Here is a 15,175-nt window from a genome sequence, read left to right on the forward strand (position 1 = left end):
TCCAAGGTCATTCACTTGGCTATTGGCAGGCCTCAGAAGATCTACTTCTATATACAGACCTGTGGCCCTCCCCCACAAAACTGCCTCATGGCCTGGTAGCTGACTTTCCTCACCATGAACGATCTAAAAAAGAGAGCCCCCAAGACAGAAACAGTCTTTTTATAACTTAATCTTGGAAGTGACATCTCAGTAAGGAATCAGTAGAGCCAGTAGTAAATCAGCAAGCAAATTAGCCCAACCTACATTTCAAAGGCGTTGATTATAAGGGCCTGAGTATCAGGAGGTGGGGATCAGGGGGTCTTACAGGCTACTGTAAGCAGAGCTGTGAATGGTCATATGCAAATCTTTGTGTGGATGTATGTCTTCATTTCATTTCATTTCGTAGATGCCTAGGAGTATGATTTTGGCTTTTATGGTAGGTCTTTAAATGGATAAGAAATGGTCACATTGTTTTCCAAAATGGCTCAACTCCCATTTTTCAGTCCAACTGGCCATATGAGTTCTAATGGCTCCATATTCTCACCTGCACTTGATATCATCTTGTAAATTTTAGCCATTCCAGTGACGTGTAGTGGTATCTCATTGTGGTTTAAATGGCCTTTCTTGGGGCGCCTGGGTGGGTCAGTCGGTTAAGCGTCCGACTTCGGCTCAGGTCATGATCTCACGGTCCATGAGTTCGAGCCCCGCGTCAGGCTCTGTGCTGACAGCTCAGAGCCTGGAGCCTGTTTCAGATTCTGTGTCTCCCTCTCTCTCTGACCCTCCCCTGTTCTTGCTCTGTCTCTCTCTGTCTCAAAAATAAATAAACGTTAAATAAATAAATAAATAAATAAATAAATAAATGGCCTTTCTTTATGACTAATAATTTATTTGAACATTTACTTATGTGTTTGTCATTTGTATGCTTCCTTTGTGAAATGTCTATTGAAGTTTTTAATTGGGTTGTCTTTCTATTATTGAATTGTAAGTATTATTTATAAAATGTTCTAAAAGCAGTCCTTTAACACATATATGATTTACACATATTCTCTCAGTCTGTGGCTTTTCATTCTCCCAATATTGTCTTTCAGAGAGCAAATGTTGGTAATTTGAGGGAATCCAATTTTTAATATTTTTCTTTCATGGGTTATCCTTTTGTGTTGTATGTAAGAAATCTTTACCTAACCCAGGGCTACGATGGTTTCCTGTCTTTTCTTCTAGAAATTGTATAGTTTTAATTCTTTTTTATTTTTATTTTTTTAATGTTTGTTTATTTTTGAGAGAGAGAGACAGAGTGTGAGCAGGGAGCAGGCAGAGAGAGAGAGGGAGACACAGAATCGGAAGCAGGCTTCAGGCTCTGAGTTGTCAGTGCAGAGCCCAACGTGGGGCTTGAACTCACAAATCGTAAGATCGTGACCTGAGCTGAAGTCGGTGGCTTAACTGACTGAGCCACCCAGGTGCCCCTGTATAGTTTTAATTCTTACTTTTAGGTCCTGAATCCATTTCAAGTTTGTTTTTGTACATTGTATGAAGGTTCACTTTTTTCTGTGGGAATATCTGAGTGTTCCCACACCATTTGGTGAAAAGACTCACCAATGAATTACTTTGGTGCCTTATTTAAAATCAGTTGCCATGTTGTAGACGTGGGTCTATTTCTAGACTCTCTGTTTCTTTCTGCTGATCTATGTGCCTGTTCTTTCACTGATGTGACCCAGTCTGGATTACTATAGCCGTAGAGTAAGTCTTGAAATCAGGTAGCATAATTTCTACAACTAGTTCTTTTTCAAATTTCTTTTGACTAATCTGGGTCTTTTGCAATTCAGCGTAAGTTTTGGCATCAGCTTGTCAATATACAGAGGACTGTTGGAATTTTGAGTGGATTGCATTAAATCTGTAGATCAGTTTGGCGAGAGTTGACATCTTAACCGTATTGACTGTTCCAATCCAGCAACACGATAGATCTCTTTATTTTGGTCCTTTTTAATTTCTCTCAGTGGTGTTTCATAATCTTTAGTGTGTAGGTCTTACATGTACATTGTTGAATTTATCCCTAAGTATTTTATATTTTTTGATGCTATTGTAAAATGGTATTGTTGGTTAGAAAAAACCAAAACGCATTGGTTTTAAATTTTGTTTTCCATAAAGTTTTCTCCTTCTAGGATTTCAAATAAGGACAACATAAAATTCTGAATAACCTAAAAAATTTTAGAGACCAGAATTCTATTTGAATTAAGTAAATGTTCTTTCTCATACCATATTATGTTTTATGGAATCACCTGAAGACTACGCTAGGTTAAACATTTCCAGTTGGTGGCTGAGATATCTTGAAATCTTAAGTTTGAAAGTTAGTTAATACATTATCATTGTTAAAAGAAGAAAGGAAAAAATTATAAGGAGGAATGTCTAAGAAACTGTAAAAATGGATGTTTTTCTCTTTCATTTGGTTTTATCAGATAGAGTCCCTTTGGTGTCAGGTTATTCAGGTCAACTCAAACCGTAGGGACGCCTCATGGAAGTCGGTGGCATCATGTGGTAAGGCCACGCGAGGACATCGGCACCAGGACTGACAAGCCACAGGATTGCCTCTTCATTCCCAATCCTCACTTCGTGTACCTCTTTCTCTCGAATTCACATTCCCAAAGTTACAAGTCCAGCCAATTAGAGAGAGCCTGAATGGCTTTCTTGGCCTGGATTTCAGATGACAGAGGGATGGACCGCAGGTCAGGTGTTCCTGGTTCTTTTACTGATGGCTGGAGGAGCAGGGTTGCATGGTATATAATAGCTGCTGGGAGCCCACCAAAATGGGGTAGACACTCCAAAGTCACCCAATGCTGTTTACAATATAGTGTTTACTATTTTATTATGATTAAAGTGGGGTTTTTTTTGAGAGCAAGAGTGTGAGCAGGAGAAGGGCAGAGGGAGAGAGAGAGGGGTGGGGCAGAGAGAGGAGAGAGAGAGAGAGAGAGAGAGAGAGAGAGAGAGAGAGACAGAGAGAGAATATCTCAAGCAGGCTCCATGCCCAGTGTGGAGCCTGATCTCACAACCTTGAGATCATGACCTGAGCCCAAATCAAGAGTCTGATGCTTAACTGACTGAACCACCCCTAGTGTCTTATTATGAAATGAAATGAATAGGAGTTTGAAATGCTGAGGCAGTTTTAAAATTCTCGGATTTAAAATTTTCTTACTAAGGTGCAATTGACACACATTATAAGAGTTTCAGATGTGCAGTGAAATGATTTGATATTTGCATGTATTGCAAAATGATCACCACAGTAAGTCTAGTTAATATGCCACACTATATACAGTTTCGATATTAATCAACCTCTTTTAGTATCGTGATGTTCTCTCTCTTTTTTCCTTGTTTTCCATTGTGTAGATGGCTTTGGAAGATTCGGAACAGAAACACAATCTTTTACATTCAGTGTTCACGGATCTAGAAGACTTGTCAATAATTTTTGAAACTGATGATTTAGCACAATCTGTACAAGAGTTAAGTCGTCAAGTGGCAGATTTACAACAAAAAATCATGGAGAGCCTTCCACAGATTCAACGGATGGCTGATGTAAGTTGACACTACAAAGATGTGATTTCTTATTTTTAATTTATATTTCATTTAGTAAATTAGAGTTATACCACTAATAAACTCTTAACTATATGAAGACATACTGATCTGGTACATATTTCACTTATGCTCTTATTTCTTGAATTGTATTTTACTTTAATTTTTTTAACTTTATTTATTTTGAGAGAGAGAGTGTGAGTGGGGCAGGGGCAGAGAAAGAGGGAGACAGAGAATCCCAAGCAGGCTCCACGCTGTCAGCACAGAGCCCGACTTAGGGCTTGAATTCACCAACAGTGAGATTAGGACCTGAGCCAAAACCAAGAGTTGGATGCTTAACTGACTGAGCCACCCAGGGGCCCCGATTTTACTTTAATTTGCAACTTTTATTTTGTAGTGCATATCCCCATTTTTGGTCCAGAAGTGGTCTATTTAAAGGAAAGAATCCTCATCAAATAAGCTCACCGTTTTCTCTTTGTCAGAGAGACGATAATTGTTGATATAAACACACAAATTAGCAAAGAGGGACTTGAACAGATAACCTCCCAAGTCTTCATTGACCAATAACAAATATTTGCTGAGGGGCTGCTGTATGGCAGCCACCAGATTTTGAAATAATTTTATTTATTTCAGCTTGAAACGTGTGAGGCATTTATTTAAGGATCAAGTCATATAGCAAAGGCAGGTACAATTAATTATTTACTTTTTGTTTCTGTTACATTGCCTATGCCACACTTGTGTAACTTCAGGATAATGATTGCTAAACATTCTTGGTTATTGAAGCTTATTCCAAGGTTTTTAAATGCTTCTATAACTTTTGATCGAAATTACCCTAAGAGATAGGGTTTATTTTCTTATACCGTTTTCAATATAAGATGCAAAAAATAATTTCAATATAATTTAACTTTTCTTTGTAACTTGAAGATATCACTAGGAAGTTGCTGTATTCATTACTTCATTTGCTTGTAAAGTCACGCTTATCTGATATTAAATGGCTCCAGACTGCTTTAATTTGAAACCTTCAGTCTATTTCGTTTTTACTTTTTAAGTTCTATTTATTTTTTGAGAGAGCGAGAGAGTGCATGTACGTGCGTGCACCCAAGCAGGGGAGGGGCAGAGAGAGAGGGAGACAGACAATCCCTAGCAGGCTCTTGGCTATCAACGCAGAGTCCATCGCGGAGGCTCGAACTCATAAACCATGAGATCGTGACCTGAGCTGAAATCAAGAGTTGGACCAACGGAACCACTGAGGTGCCCCTGAAACCCTCAGTCTACTCCCGTGTAGTTTCCTGTCCCCTTCATTATGAGCTGCACCTTTTGGTTGTTACAGTGTGTCTGTATTTAGCTCTCTTTAAGTAAAGGTCTAAAAGGCCTTCTTACAGTGCAAGTGGATTTCAATATGTAGAGTTTGTAGCACGTACTCATGCATTTATGGTTTTGTATCACGTGTTCTTCCATATGTAGGTTTATTACACATGCTGCAGCCTTTTCACTGTTCTAGGTTGTTGGCCAAGTCCTAGAGGTTGACACTGATGAGAGAATAACCACCAGACAAATGATCTGTGACTCTGCATGACAATAGTTCATTAGGGGATTGGCAAGAAAATCCTGTCAATTTTTCCAGCTTCTTTTGTGTTGGTTTTCCAAGGGTGACTTTGTCATTTTACTTGAAGTGGTAGAAATTTTTAAATTGTAGACCCACTTGTATTCAAGTGTTTAAACACATTCCAAAGATAAATCTAAAGAGTTCATAGATATTGAGAATTAAAAATTGAAGGGGCGCCTGGGTGGCTCAGCCAGTTGAGTGACTGACCGACTTCGGCTCAGGTCATGATCTCCATGGTTTGTGAGTTCGAGCCCCACGTCGGGCTCTGTGCTGACAGCTCAGAGCCTAGAGCCTGCTTCAGATTCTGTGTCTCCCTCTCTCTCTGCCCCTTCCCGACTCATGCTCTGTCTCAGAAATAAATAAACATTAAAAAAAAATTTTTTTTTTAAATTGATTCATGGGTGCCTGGCTGGCTCAGTCAGAAATGTGTGCTACTCTTGATTTTGGGGTCATGAGTTTGAGCCCCACATTGACCATAGAGATTACTAAAAAAATAAACTTAATAAAATTTATTCAAATGCATAATACTTTTGTTCTCATAGTTTAAGAAATTGAAAGTTGGCCTTATGAGGAGTTTTAACTCAGCAAGGTATAAGCAGTGCTTTGTAGTGTGGTATGCTAATAAAGGAATGACTTTTTTATTGAAAGCAGTTAACATCTACATACACTTTGTTAGGCTTTTTTTTTTTTTTTTTTTAATTCTAATACAGTTAACATATAGTGTTATATTAGTTTCAGGTGTACAATATAGTGATTCAACAGTTCTGTACATTCCTCAGTGCTCATCACAATAAGTGTACTCTAAATCTCTATCACATATTTCACCTATCCCTCTGCCCACCTTTTCTCTGGTAACCATCAGTTTGTTCTCTATACTTAAGAGGCTGTTTCTTGGTTTGTCTCTTTTTTTCCTTGTTCATTTGTTTTGTACCATACCTTGTTCATATGGTATTTTCTTTCTCTGACTGGCTGATTTCACTTGGCATTGTGTGATCCATCCATGTGGTTGCAAATGGCAAGTGTTCATTCTTTTTAATGGTTGAGTAATACTCCATTGTATATATACCACATCTTCTTTATGCATTCATCTATCCATGGGCACTTGGGTTGTTTCCATAATTTGGCTATTGTAAATAATGCTCCAATAAATATAGGAGTGCTATATCTTTTAAATTAGTGTTTTTGTAGTGGCGCCTGGGTGGCTCAGTCGGTTAAGCGTCCGACTTCGGCTCAGGTCATGATCTCACAGTCTGGGTTTGAGCCCCGCATCGGGCTGTGTGCTGACAGCTCAGAGCCTGGAGCCTGTTTCAGATTCTGTGTCTCCCTCTTTCTCTGACCCTCCCTGTTCATGCTCTCTCTCTCTCTGTCTCAAAAATAAATAAATGTTAAAAAAAATTTTTTTTAATTAGTGTTTTTGTATTTGTTACTGGTAATGGAATTACAGGATCATATGGTAATTCTATTTTTAATTTTTTGAGGAACCTCTACTGTTTTCCACAGTGGCTGCACCAGTTTGCATTCCCACCGGTTTGCACAAGGATTCTTTTCTCTCCACAGCCTCACCAACACTTGTTGTTTCTTGTGTTTTTTATTTCAGCCATTCTGACAGGTGTGAGGTGATATCTCTTTGTGGTTTTGATTTGTATTTCCCTGATGATGAGTGATGTTGAGCATCTTTTCATGTGTCTGTTGGCCATCTGGATGTCTTCTTTGGAGAAATGGCTGTTCACATCTTCTGCCCATTTTTATTTTATTTTAAATATTTTTTTGTTTTATTTATAATAAATAATTTATTTTTTAAGAGAGTGAGAGCATGTGTGCATGCACACACACGGGGGGAGGGGCAGAGAGTGGAGGGGCAAGAGGATCCTAAGCAGGTTCAGAGCTGACAGCGGGAGCTCAAACTCATGAACCATGGGATCAGGACCTGAGCCAAAATCAAGAGTTGCTGTTTAACGAGCTCAGCCACCCAGGCACCACCCCTGCCCATTTTTAAATTGGATTATTTGTTTTTGTGTGTGTTGAGTTGTTATTTTGGGTACTAATCTTGTATTGGATATGTCATTTGCAAGTATCTTCTCCCATTCAATAGGTTGTCTTTTAGTTTTGTTGATTGTTTCTTTTGCTATGCAGAAGCTTTTTATTTTGACATAGAGGCAATCGTTTATTTTTGCTTTTGTTTCCCTTGCCTTAGGAGTCATATCTAGAAAGATATTGTAAAGGCTGATGCCAAAGTGGTTACTGCCTGTGTTCTCGTCTAGGACTTTTATGGTTTCAGGTCTCATATTTAGGTCTTTAATGTATTTTGAATTTATTTTTGTGTATGGTGTAAGAAAGTGATTCAGTTTCAGGGCGCCTGAGTGGCTCAGCGGATTAAGCGTCCAACTCTTGATTCTTGATTTCGGCTCAGATCGTCATTTCATGGTTTGGGAGATCGAGCCGCACATTGGCTGCACGTACAGCATGGATTCTGCTTAGGATTCTCTCCCCTCCTCCTCCTCTTCTGCCTCTCCCTTGCTGTTCTCACTCTCTTTCTAAAAGAAAAAAAAAAGAAAAAAAAAGAAAGTGGTCCAGTTTCATTCTTTGCATGTCCAGTATCTTCAACATCATTTGTTGAAGATACACTTGGTTATTTTTTTTATTTTTATTTATTTTTTTTAGTTTTATTTGTTTAAGTAATCTCTACACCCCATGTGGGGCTCAAACTCACAACCCTGAGATCAAGAGTTGCGTGCTCTTCCAGCTGAAACAGCCAGGTGCCTCTCACTTGGTTAATTTTTAAGAGGTGTACGTGGCAAACATTTTTGCCTAAATTGGAGAACAGAATACATGGCAATAAATTGTGTTTTATAGGTTATTAACATACAATATATACTACATGAATGTTTTCTTGTTCCTGAAATTCTAGGATGTGGTTGCTATTGAAACTGAAGTAAAATCAATGGACAAAAAGGTTTCAAAAATCAAAGCTATCCTCTTATCCAAAGAAATATTTGATTTTTCACCTGAAGAACATCTTAAGCATGGGGAGGTAAGTATGCATGGATCATTATTAGAAATGTTCTCTCATAATACTTATTATGTTTATGCTTTAAACATGTTTATTATTTTTTTTTAAGTTTTATTTATTCTTGAGAGAGAGAGAGAGAAAGAGAATAATGAGCATGAGTGGGAAAGGGGCAAAGTGAGAGAGGGACACAGGATTTGTGCTGTCAGCACAGAACCTGACACGGGGCTTGAACTCATGAGCCGTGACATCATGACCCAAGCCGAAGTCGGATGCTTAACCGACTGAGCCACCCAGGTGCCCCTATTATTTATTATGTTTTAAAATATATAATAATGTGATCTGACTAAAAAGTACTTAATCCTGCCAGAGTAATAGCAAAATAAAGTTGAAGACTAGATATGAATGACACATATCATGTTTTAAATCATACAGTACTATCTGTATAAAAATAACTTCTATTGGTTATTTTTTCCTGAATTTCTTCTGAAAACTTCAAAGTTTGGAAGTTTTACCATCAAGTCAAATCCCGGTGTTTAATAGTTCAAGGGTTTCAGCCTTGAAGTCAGGAGAACTGGGTTTTAGACCCAACTACACTGCTTACAGGCTGTGTGACTTTCAGCAATTAGTTAACATTTCTGGAATTCTCCTGCTGCGCGTTGGTATTGTGGCGAGGGTACTTGGATGATTACAGTGGATACAGAGCCTCTAGCATAGGACCCGGGGCATATTAAACAGCACACAGACACGGATTTCCTCTCAGCCTAGCAGTCAGCAGCGTGTGCTTGGGAATCAGGCAGGCCTGGCTTCAACTCCCAGCCCTACCTCTTATAGCCTGACCTCCCCGGGGTCTTCTAACTTCTGTGAACCCAGTTTCCTTATTGTGAAATGGCGGTTCTGATACCTACCTCCCGGGGTTGTTGTGACGATTAAAGAAAGTGATAGATAGGAAGTTCTTAGTAAAGGGAATAATCTCTTCGCATTTATAGATTATGTAAGTCCGGGTTTTTACGGAACCGATGGCTTTGAAGCAAAATATAATTATACTTTTGGGACTTAGGGAATTTGGCAGGACAATTCAATAAGCACCTTTTGAGGGCCTGCACTGTAGGAAGCCCCATGCTATGTGCAATTGCTATGAAAGTGAGTAAGAGGCAGAAAGAGGCAGAAACTGCTCTTGCACAGCTCACTGCCTGGTGGCACAAAGCAAAGCAACAGTTCTTCAGAGAGTCAGGGAGGGAGAGAAGGAAGGCAAGGGTGGTCCAAACGCAGAACTTGGTGCTGCGGGTTTACTCTTGCCCCAGGCATTCTTTCCAGAGACCTTTCACTATCGGGGCACAAGTGATCTAAGAGTTCTTTTCAGCCTGAGCCAAGGAAATGCTTTTTTTTTTTTTTAATTTTTTTTTAACATTTATTTATTTTTGAGACAGAGAGAGACAGAGCATGAATGGGGGAGGGGCAGAGAGAGGGAGACACAGAATCTGAAACGGGCTCCAGGCTCTGAGCTGTCAGCACAGAGCCCGACGCGGGGCTCAAACTCACGGATGGCGAGATCATGACCTGAGCTGAAGTCGGCCGCTTAACCGACTGAGCCACCCAGGCGCCCCCCAAGGAAATGCTTTAAAAATCACAATTTAGGGGCGTCTGGGTGGCTCATTTGGTTAAGCATCAGACTCTTGATTTCGACTCAGGCCATGATCCCACGGTCTGTGGGTTCGAGCCCCGCATCAGGCTCTGCACTGACAGTGCGGAGCCTGCTTGTGATTCTCTCTCTCTTCCTCTCTCTCTGCCCCCATCCCAGCTTGTTCTCTCTCTCTCTAAAAAATAAAAAAATAAAATAAAAATAAAAAAAACTTGGGGCGCCTGGGTGGCTCAGTCGGTTAAGCGGCTGACTTCAGCTCAGGTCACTATCTCGCGGTCCGTGAGTTCGAGCCCCGAGTCGGGCTCTGGGCTGACGGCTCGGAGGCTGGAGCCTGCTTCCCATTCTGTGTCTCCCTCTCTCTCTGCCCCTCCCCCGTTCATGCTCTGTCTCTTTCTGTCTCAAAAATAAATAAACGTTAAAAAAAATAATAATAAAAATAAAAAAATAATAAATAAAAAAACTTAAAAAAAATCAAAACTATAGATTAAAGACTAAATCATACAGTATTTTAATTTTGAACAGATTCAGAAGTGGTCATTTCTTTTCATTTACGTACCATGCTTCTCTGATATAATTAAGGTCATACTTGAAAACATACGTCCCATGAAGAAAACCATTGCTGAAATAGTGTCTTACCAAGTAGAACTGAAGTTGCCCCAGACAGGAATGAAGCCTCTCCCTGTGTTTCAGCGGACGAATCAGCTTTTACAAGATATAAAATTGTTGGAAAATGTGACTCAGGAACAAAATGAGTTATTAAAGGTGAGCAGTGTGTGATAATAGCCAACTTTATTGGCTGAAAATGTTCAGCAAAAGCTGTTTTCTTTTCAGTTTTAATGGTTGGGTTGGTGAGATTCCCGTGACCACAAGATGCTGTCTCTGTTGATTCTTTTTGGTCTCTTCTGGTATTATTATCCAGGATGTGACATTGGATAAAGGAGAGTGTCTTACTGCTTAAATGAGGCTAAGGTGATTTCCCCAGTTCTTATTCTTCTTTAGCTGAAGGCATTAAAGCATAACTATGATCGGTTTAATTCTGCCCTGCAGTTATTGAAAACACACGTGGGTAAATGCTGTGGAGAAAGGTTTAAACCTGAGCAGTGTATTTGCAAACCTCGTGAGACCCTTACAGTAACCAGCACCATAATAATCTCTTTATACTCTTGGTCACTTTCCCATTAATCATCTTATTTTCTATTCAAACATGGGATACAGATAGAAGGGGCACTTTGTCACCTTTATTTTTATATATAAGGAGACAGGAGTCGGAAGCTTATTAGATCACTTGCTGAAGGACCACCGAGTTAACTCATGTCCAGATTCATTTGTGTACAAACAGGACAAAAATCTGTGTTTCTAGACTCCTGGTATCATTCGTTCTTCATATCAAGGTCTCTTCCTTTTAAATGATGACATCTTTCAGCATCTCCCCAGAGGGTTAATTCTTATGTTTTGACTGATCTCCAGGCTCAAGTCAGGAGTCGTTATTAGATAGAAATTACATTTTTCTTTGATTTGCATTTCTAAGTTAACAACCACTTTCACAAGAAGAGAAAGTTGCTGAAACAGCCTTAAATCCCACAGACTTTTCAACTCTGTTGGCAGATCCCATACCCTCCCCCCCTCCACCTGCTTTTCCTGATTAGATAGGATGGGGTAGGAGAAAAGGTTATTTTCCCTCCTTCCTGACCACCACCTGATTCTAGGGAGAAAGCTGCTGTCTCTTTCTCCCTCTTCAATTTCATTGCCATTTAGCTGGCTACTCTGTGTTCTCCTAAGATTGGAGAATACTGTAATCTCTGGTTTGAGTCTTAGCTCATAAAATCTCTCTGTCCTGGCTCATCAGCTGATGTCTAGCACCCACAGGGAGAAAAAAAGATCTGGCACTCTGTGTACTCCTTTTTGATATTATAAAGAGAAGAAAACAGAAAGAAATAGACAGTTTGATCTATTATTTTTAAGCTTTTTTTGTGCTTTATTGGTTTCCTGGTCAGGAAAAGAAAATAACAGTTGTAACTATGCTTTTAAGGGGTTTCTTCACAGGATGAGAAGGGGAAAATAGAAGAGAAAATTATATTTTGTGCCAAGTAAGGTATCAGACTGTGCTGCTAAAATTTTCCATGTTATTGTGCTCGTGGAAATCAAGTGTCATCTCATATATTTCAAAATTAAGTAAGACACTGGTAATGAAAATCATTAGAATCTGGTACATTTCTTTCAAGTCCTACTTTGGATATTTTAAGTGCCCTCACCGTGGAAAACAAGACAAGTTATTGGGGGGGTGGGGTGGGTAATAGGATGTAGCTCATTATCGAGGGTGGGGTAACAGGTGTGTGCAGCGAACGTAGTTATTTATTTCCAGCTCACAGCCAAAATTATGGTTAAATATTAAAATACAAAGAAAATTTTCAGAAAGGTTTTTTTAATGTTTATTTTTGAGAGACAGAGAGAGACAGAATGTGAGCGGGGGAGGGGCAGAGAGACGGGGAGACCCAGAATCCAAAGCAGGCTCCAGGCTCCGAGCTGTCAGCACAGAGCCCGACGCGTGGTCGAACTCTTGAGCTGTGAGATCGCGACCTGAGCTGAAGTCAGCCACCCGATCTACTGAGCCACTCAGGTGCCCTACAAGGAAGAATTTTGTGTTGGCCCGAAACTTTGCAGTTTTTAAAAGGCATTTGCTTCATTATGTAGCATACCAAGAAAACATCTATACTTTATCTTTCCGTCATACTTTGATCATACAATTTAGTACACAAATAGGTGTGAGGTTCACTACTTCCTTAACACTAGATTCAGTGTATTGTTCTGGTTAATTTTGCCTTTTCCTGCAAACTCAGACTGCTCTTGAACCCTGTACCTCTTACTCATAAAATGTACATCACAGATCCCCAAGGGATACCAGGTGAGGATATGACGGGAATGGGAAAATTCATCATCTTTCAAATCAGATGCCCTTTCCACTCTGAATCAGTAATATCACCCTTCTAGTATAGAAAGCATCACATGGAGTGTGCATTAAAATAGCATGTTATGACATAGCAGTAATTTCATAGAACTTGGCACCTGGATGTTAACATGCCATAAAAAATGCTTCCCAGAATAAGCCCACTAGACTGGAAATACTAAGAGCAAAGGTGTGTCTTATTATGCTTGTACTCCAAGCACTGCCCAAGGTGTCCTGGCATCTAGTAGAGCAAGAAAGTCAGGTCCCAGCTTTACAAACATTCCTCTCTGTATTTAGGCTACCATTTTCTATTGCAATCTATATGGGTTTGTATTTGCTGTCATTAATTGAAACTTGTGGTGGGGTTGGACATTGGAAGTAACCCATTAATCTAGTCCTTAGGTTATGACAAAGATTCTTCTTTTGGGGGGGTTATTTTATAGATAGTCATAAAACAGACTAATGAATGCAACGAGGAAATAGAAAATTTGAAGCAGATCTTAAATAATTATTCAGCCGAGTTCTCCCATGAACATATATCACCAGACCAAACTGCCAACCTGCCACAGGTACAGGTATGTTTCTTTAATTTATTTGCCCTGCTGTTCCTTCAGTAATCACTTACTAAGCCATTGGTGTCTAGAAGCCTTTGTGATGGTCCGGTGTATTTCCTACTTCTCTCTTCCAGTTGAAGGTATATTATGTATGTATTGACTTTATACGTTCCTATTTCATAAAATAGGTGCATTGGGGTCTGAATTTGCTCTGCTACTGAACAAGCTGATGGAACACAGGAAATTTGGGCAACCTGACTTTACGTCTAGCTTTCTGAGATAAGGGGCAGGCAGTGTGGGCAGGCTGGGCTTCACAGGTAAAGACCCTGACCACTGTTGTAATGAAGAGTTTCATACACTAACTAACATTTCCATGTGTCACAATTAACAGTATCCTGTGGGGCCCAGTTATGGTGGTGTGTATGTTAACCCTCTATTGCTAGAGATTTTTTTTTTTCAGTCTTTGTTTTCGAATTAGTGCTTCTACAAAAAATATCCTGATTGTATGCCAAGGATTGTAAAGAGCTGCTTCTATCCTACCATCAGGTTGGTTTGGGCAGGCGATCGCTATGGTATTCAAAGCCAGTTGCAACACTTGCTAGCTGTGAGACCTAAGGCAAGTGACTTACGGAGGGGTCCAAGGTGACTCACACACCTATTAGGTGTTGGACTCAGTAAGGCGGACTCAACAGTAAAGACTCAGTATTGTAAATATGTCCGATTTCCCATTACGTTAAAAAATTTTAAGGCCCCAATGAGCTTTTGTTTCTATGAATCATCTCTACTGAGATAGAAAGAAATGAAAACTCAGAAAAGTAAGAATAATTTAGTTTATTTTAAAATGACAATAACAAACCTAGTACATACTGATAGAAATAACGTATCTTTTATGGAAGAAATCACATTTTCCAAAAGAAAACGTAGTGAGAAGAGTGACGTTGTTTTACATTTTTGCAAATCTCTGAAATGTCTGCCTTCGTACAAGACAGCTAGATTCTCATCGCTTCTACATTCCATCTGTTGAGGTATGTAGTTTAGTTTGAAGTGTGTAAAAACAGTCCAACCTCTCAACAACATGTACTCGAAAAGAAAGGAATGTTTTCATAACCCTTCTGAATAATTGTGAACATTCTTTGAAACTACACTAAGCTCCAACAAGTAGAAGTTACTCACAGGTTTGCTGCTAAATGGAATCCCAAGTCCTGTCAATGAACTTTTCATACTCTTATATTAAGATCCTTTGGTCTCTTTGTACTTTGAATGGCTCTCCCAACCATGCATGGCTTTATGACGTCATGCTTGATCATTAGAAAAATACCGTTTGGGGGGCGCCTGAGTGGCTCAGTCGGTTAAGCGGCCGACTTCGGCTCAGGTCATGATATCGCGGTCCGTGAGTTCGAGCCCCGCGTCAGGCTCTGTGCTGACAGCGCAGAGCCTGGAGACTGTTTCGGATTCTGTGTCTCCCTCTCTCTGACCCTCCCCTGTTCATGCTCTGTCTCTCCCGCTCTCAAAAATAAATAAAACGTTAAAAAAAAAAAATTCAAAAAAAAAGAAAAATACCGTTTTGCTAGTTACATAGATACTCCAAATATGTCCACATTTCAGTAGTCAGTGTTAAAAATTCACATTTATTAATATTAACATTTATCTCTTCAGAAAAATCTGTTAGTATTTATATATATGTATAGCTTAGTAGCTGTTTTTTTCCAAGTAAAAATAGCGTTGTATGAAAATGTAGTTCAGCTCAAAACGTAAATAATCACACAGAGCTTTTTCTCAGCCATCATACTTGGGCACACAGGGAAAGAGCTTTATGCGTGCTTTCTGTTGTGTCCCACAGAATATTAGAAATGCATGTTCTTTCTCTAGGGTATTCTTTTTAAAA

The 15,175-nt window shown here is 39.5% G+C and overlaps 1 protein-coding gene across 11 annotated transcripts in view; it reads left to right on the top strand.

The window, feature by feature from the left end:
* SYNE2 (spectrin repeat containing nuclear envelope protein 2) overlaps nt 1-15,175 on the top strand; it is a 339,505-nt gene that overhangs the window by 211,670 nt on the left and 112,660 nt on the right. For 10 of the 11 annotated variants that reach the window (XM_053889485.1, XM_053889486.1, XM_053889482.1 and 7 more), the window contains 4 exons: nt 3,355-3,540; nt 8,052-8,174; nt 10,372-10,554; nt 13,180-13,311. In XM_053889485.1, the coding sequence (XP_053745460.1) occupies nt 3,355-3,540; nt 8,052-8,174; nt 10,372-10,554; nt 13,180-13,311 (624 nt within the window). The remainder of the gene's footprint in view (nt 1-3,354; nt 3,541-8,051; nt 8,175-10,371; nt 10,555-13,179; nt 13,312-15,175) is intronic. The other variant, XM_053889481.1, reaches the window with a different exon arrangement.

This window comes from Panthera pardus, unplaced genomic scaffold (genome assembly GCF_024362965.1).
Source record: "Panthera pardus isolate Hobbes unplaced genomic scaffold, ASM2436296v1 HiC_scaffold_24, whole genome shotgun sequence".
NCBI lineage: Eukaryota > Metazoa > Chordata > Mammalia > Carnivora > Felidae > Panthera > Panthera pardus.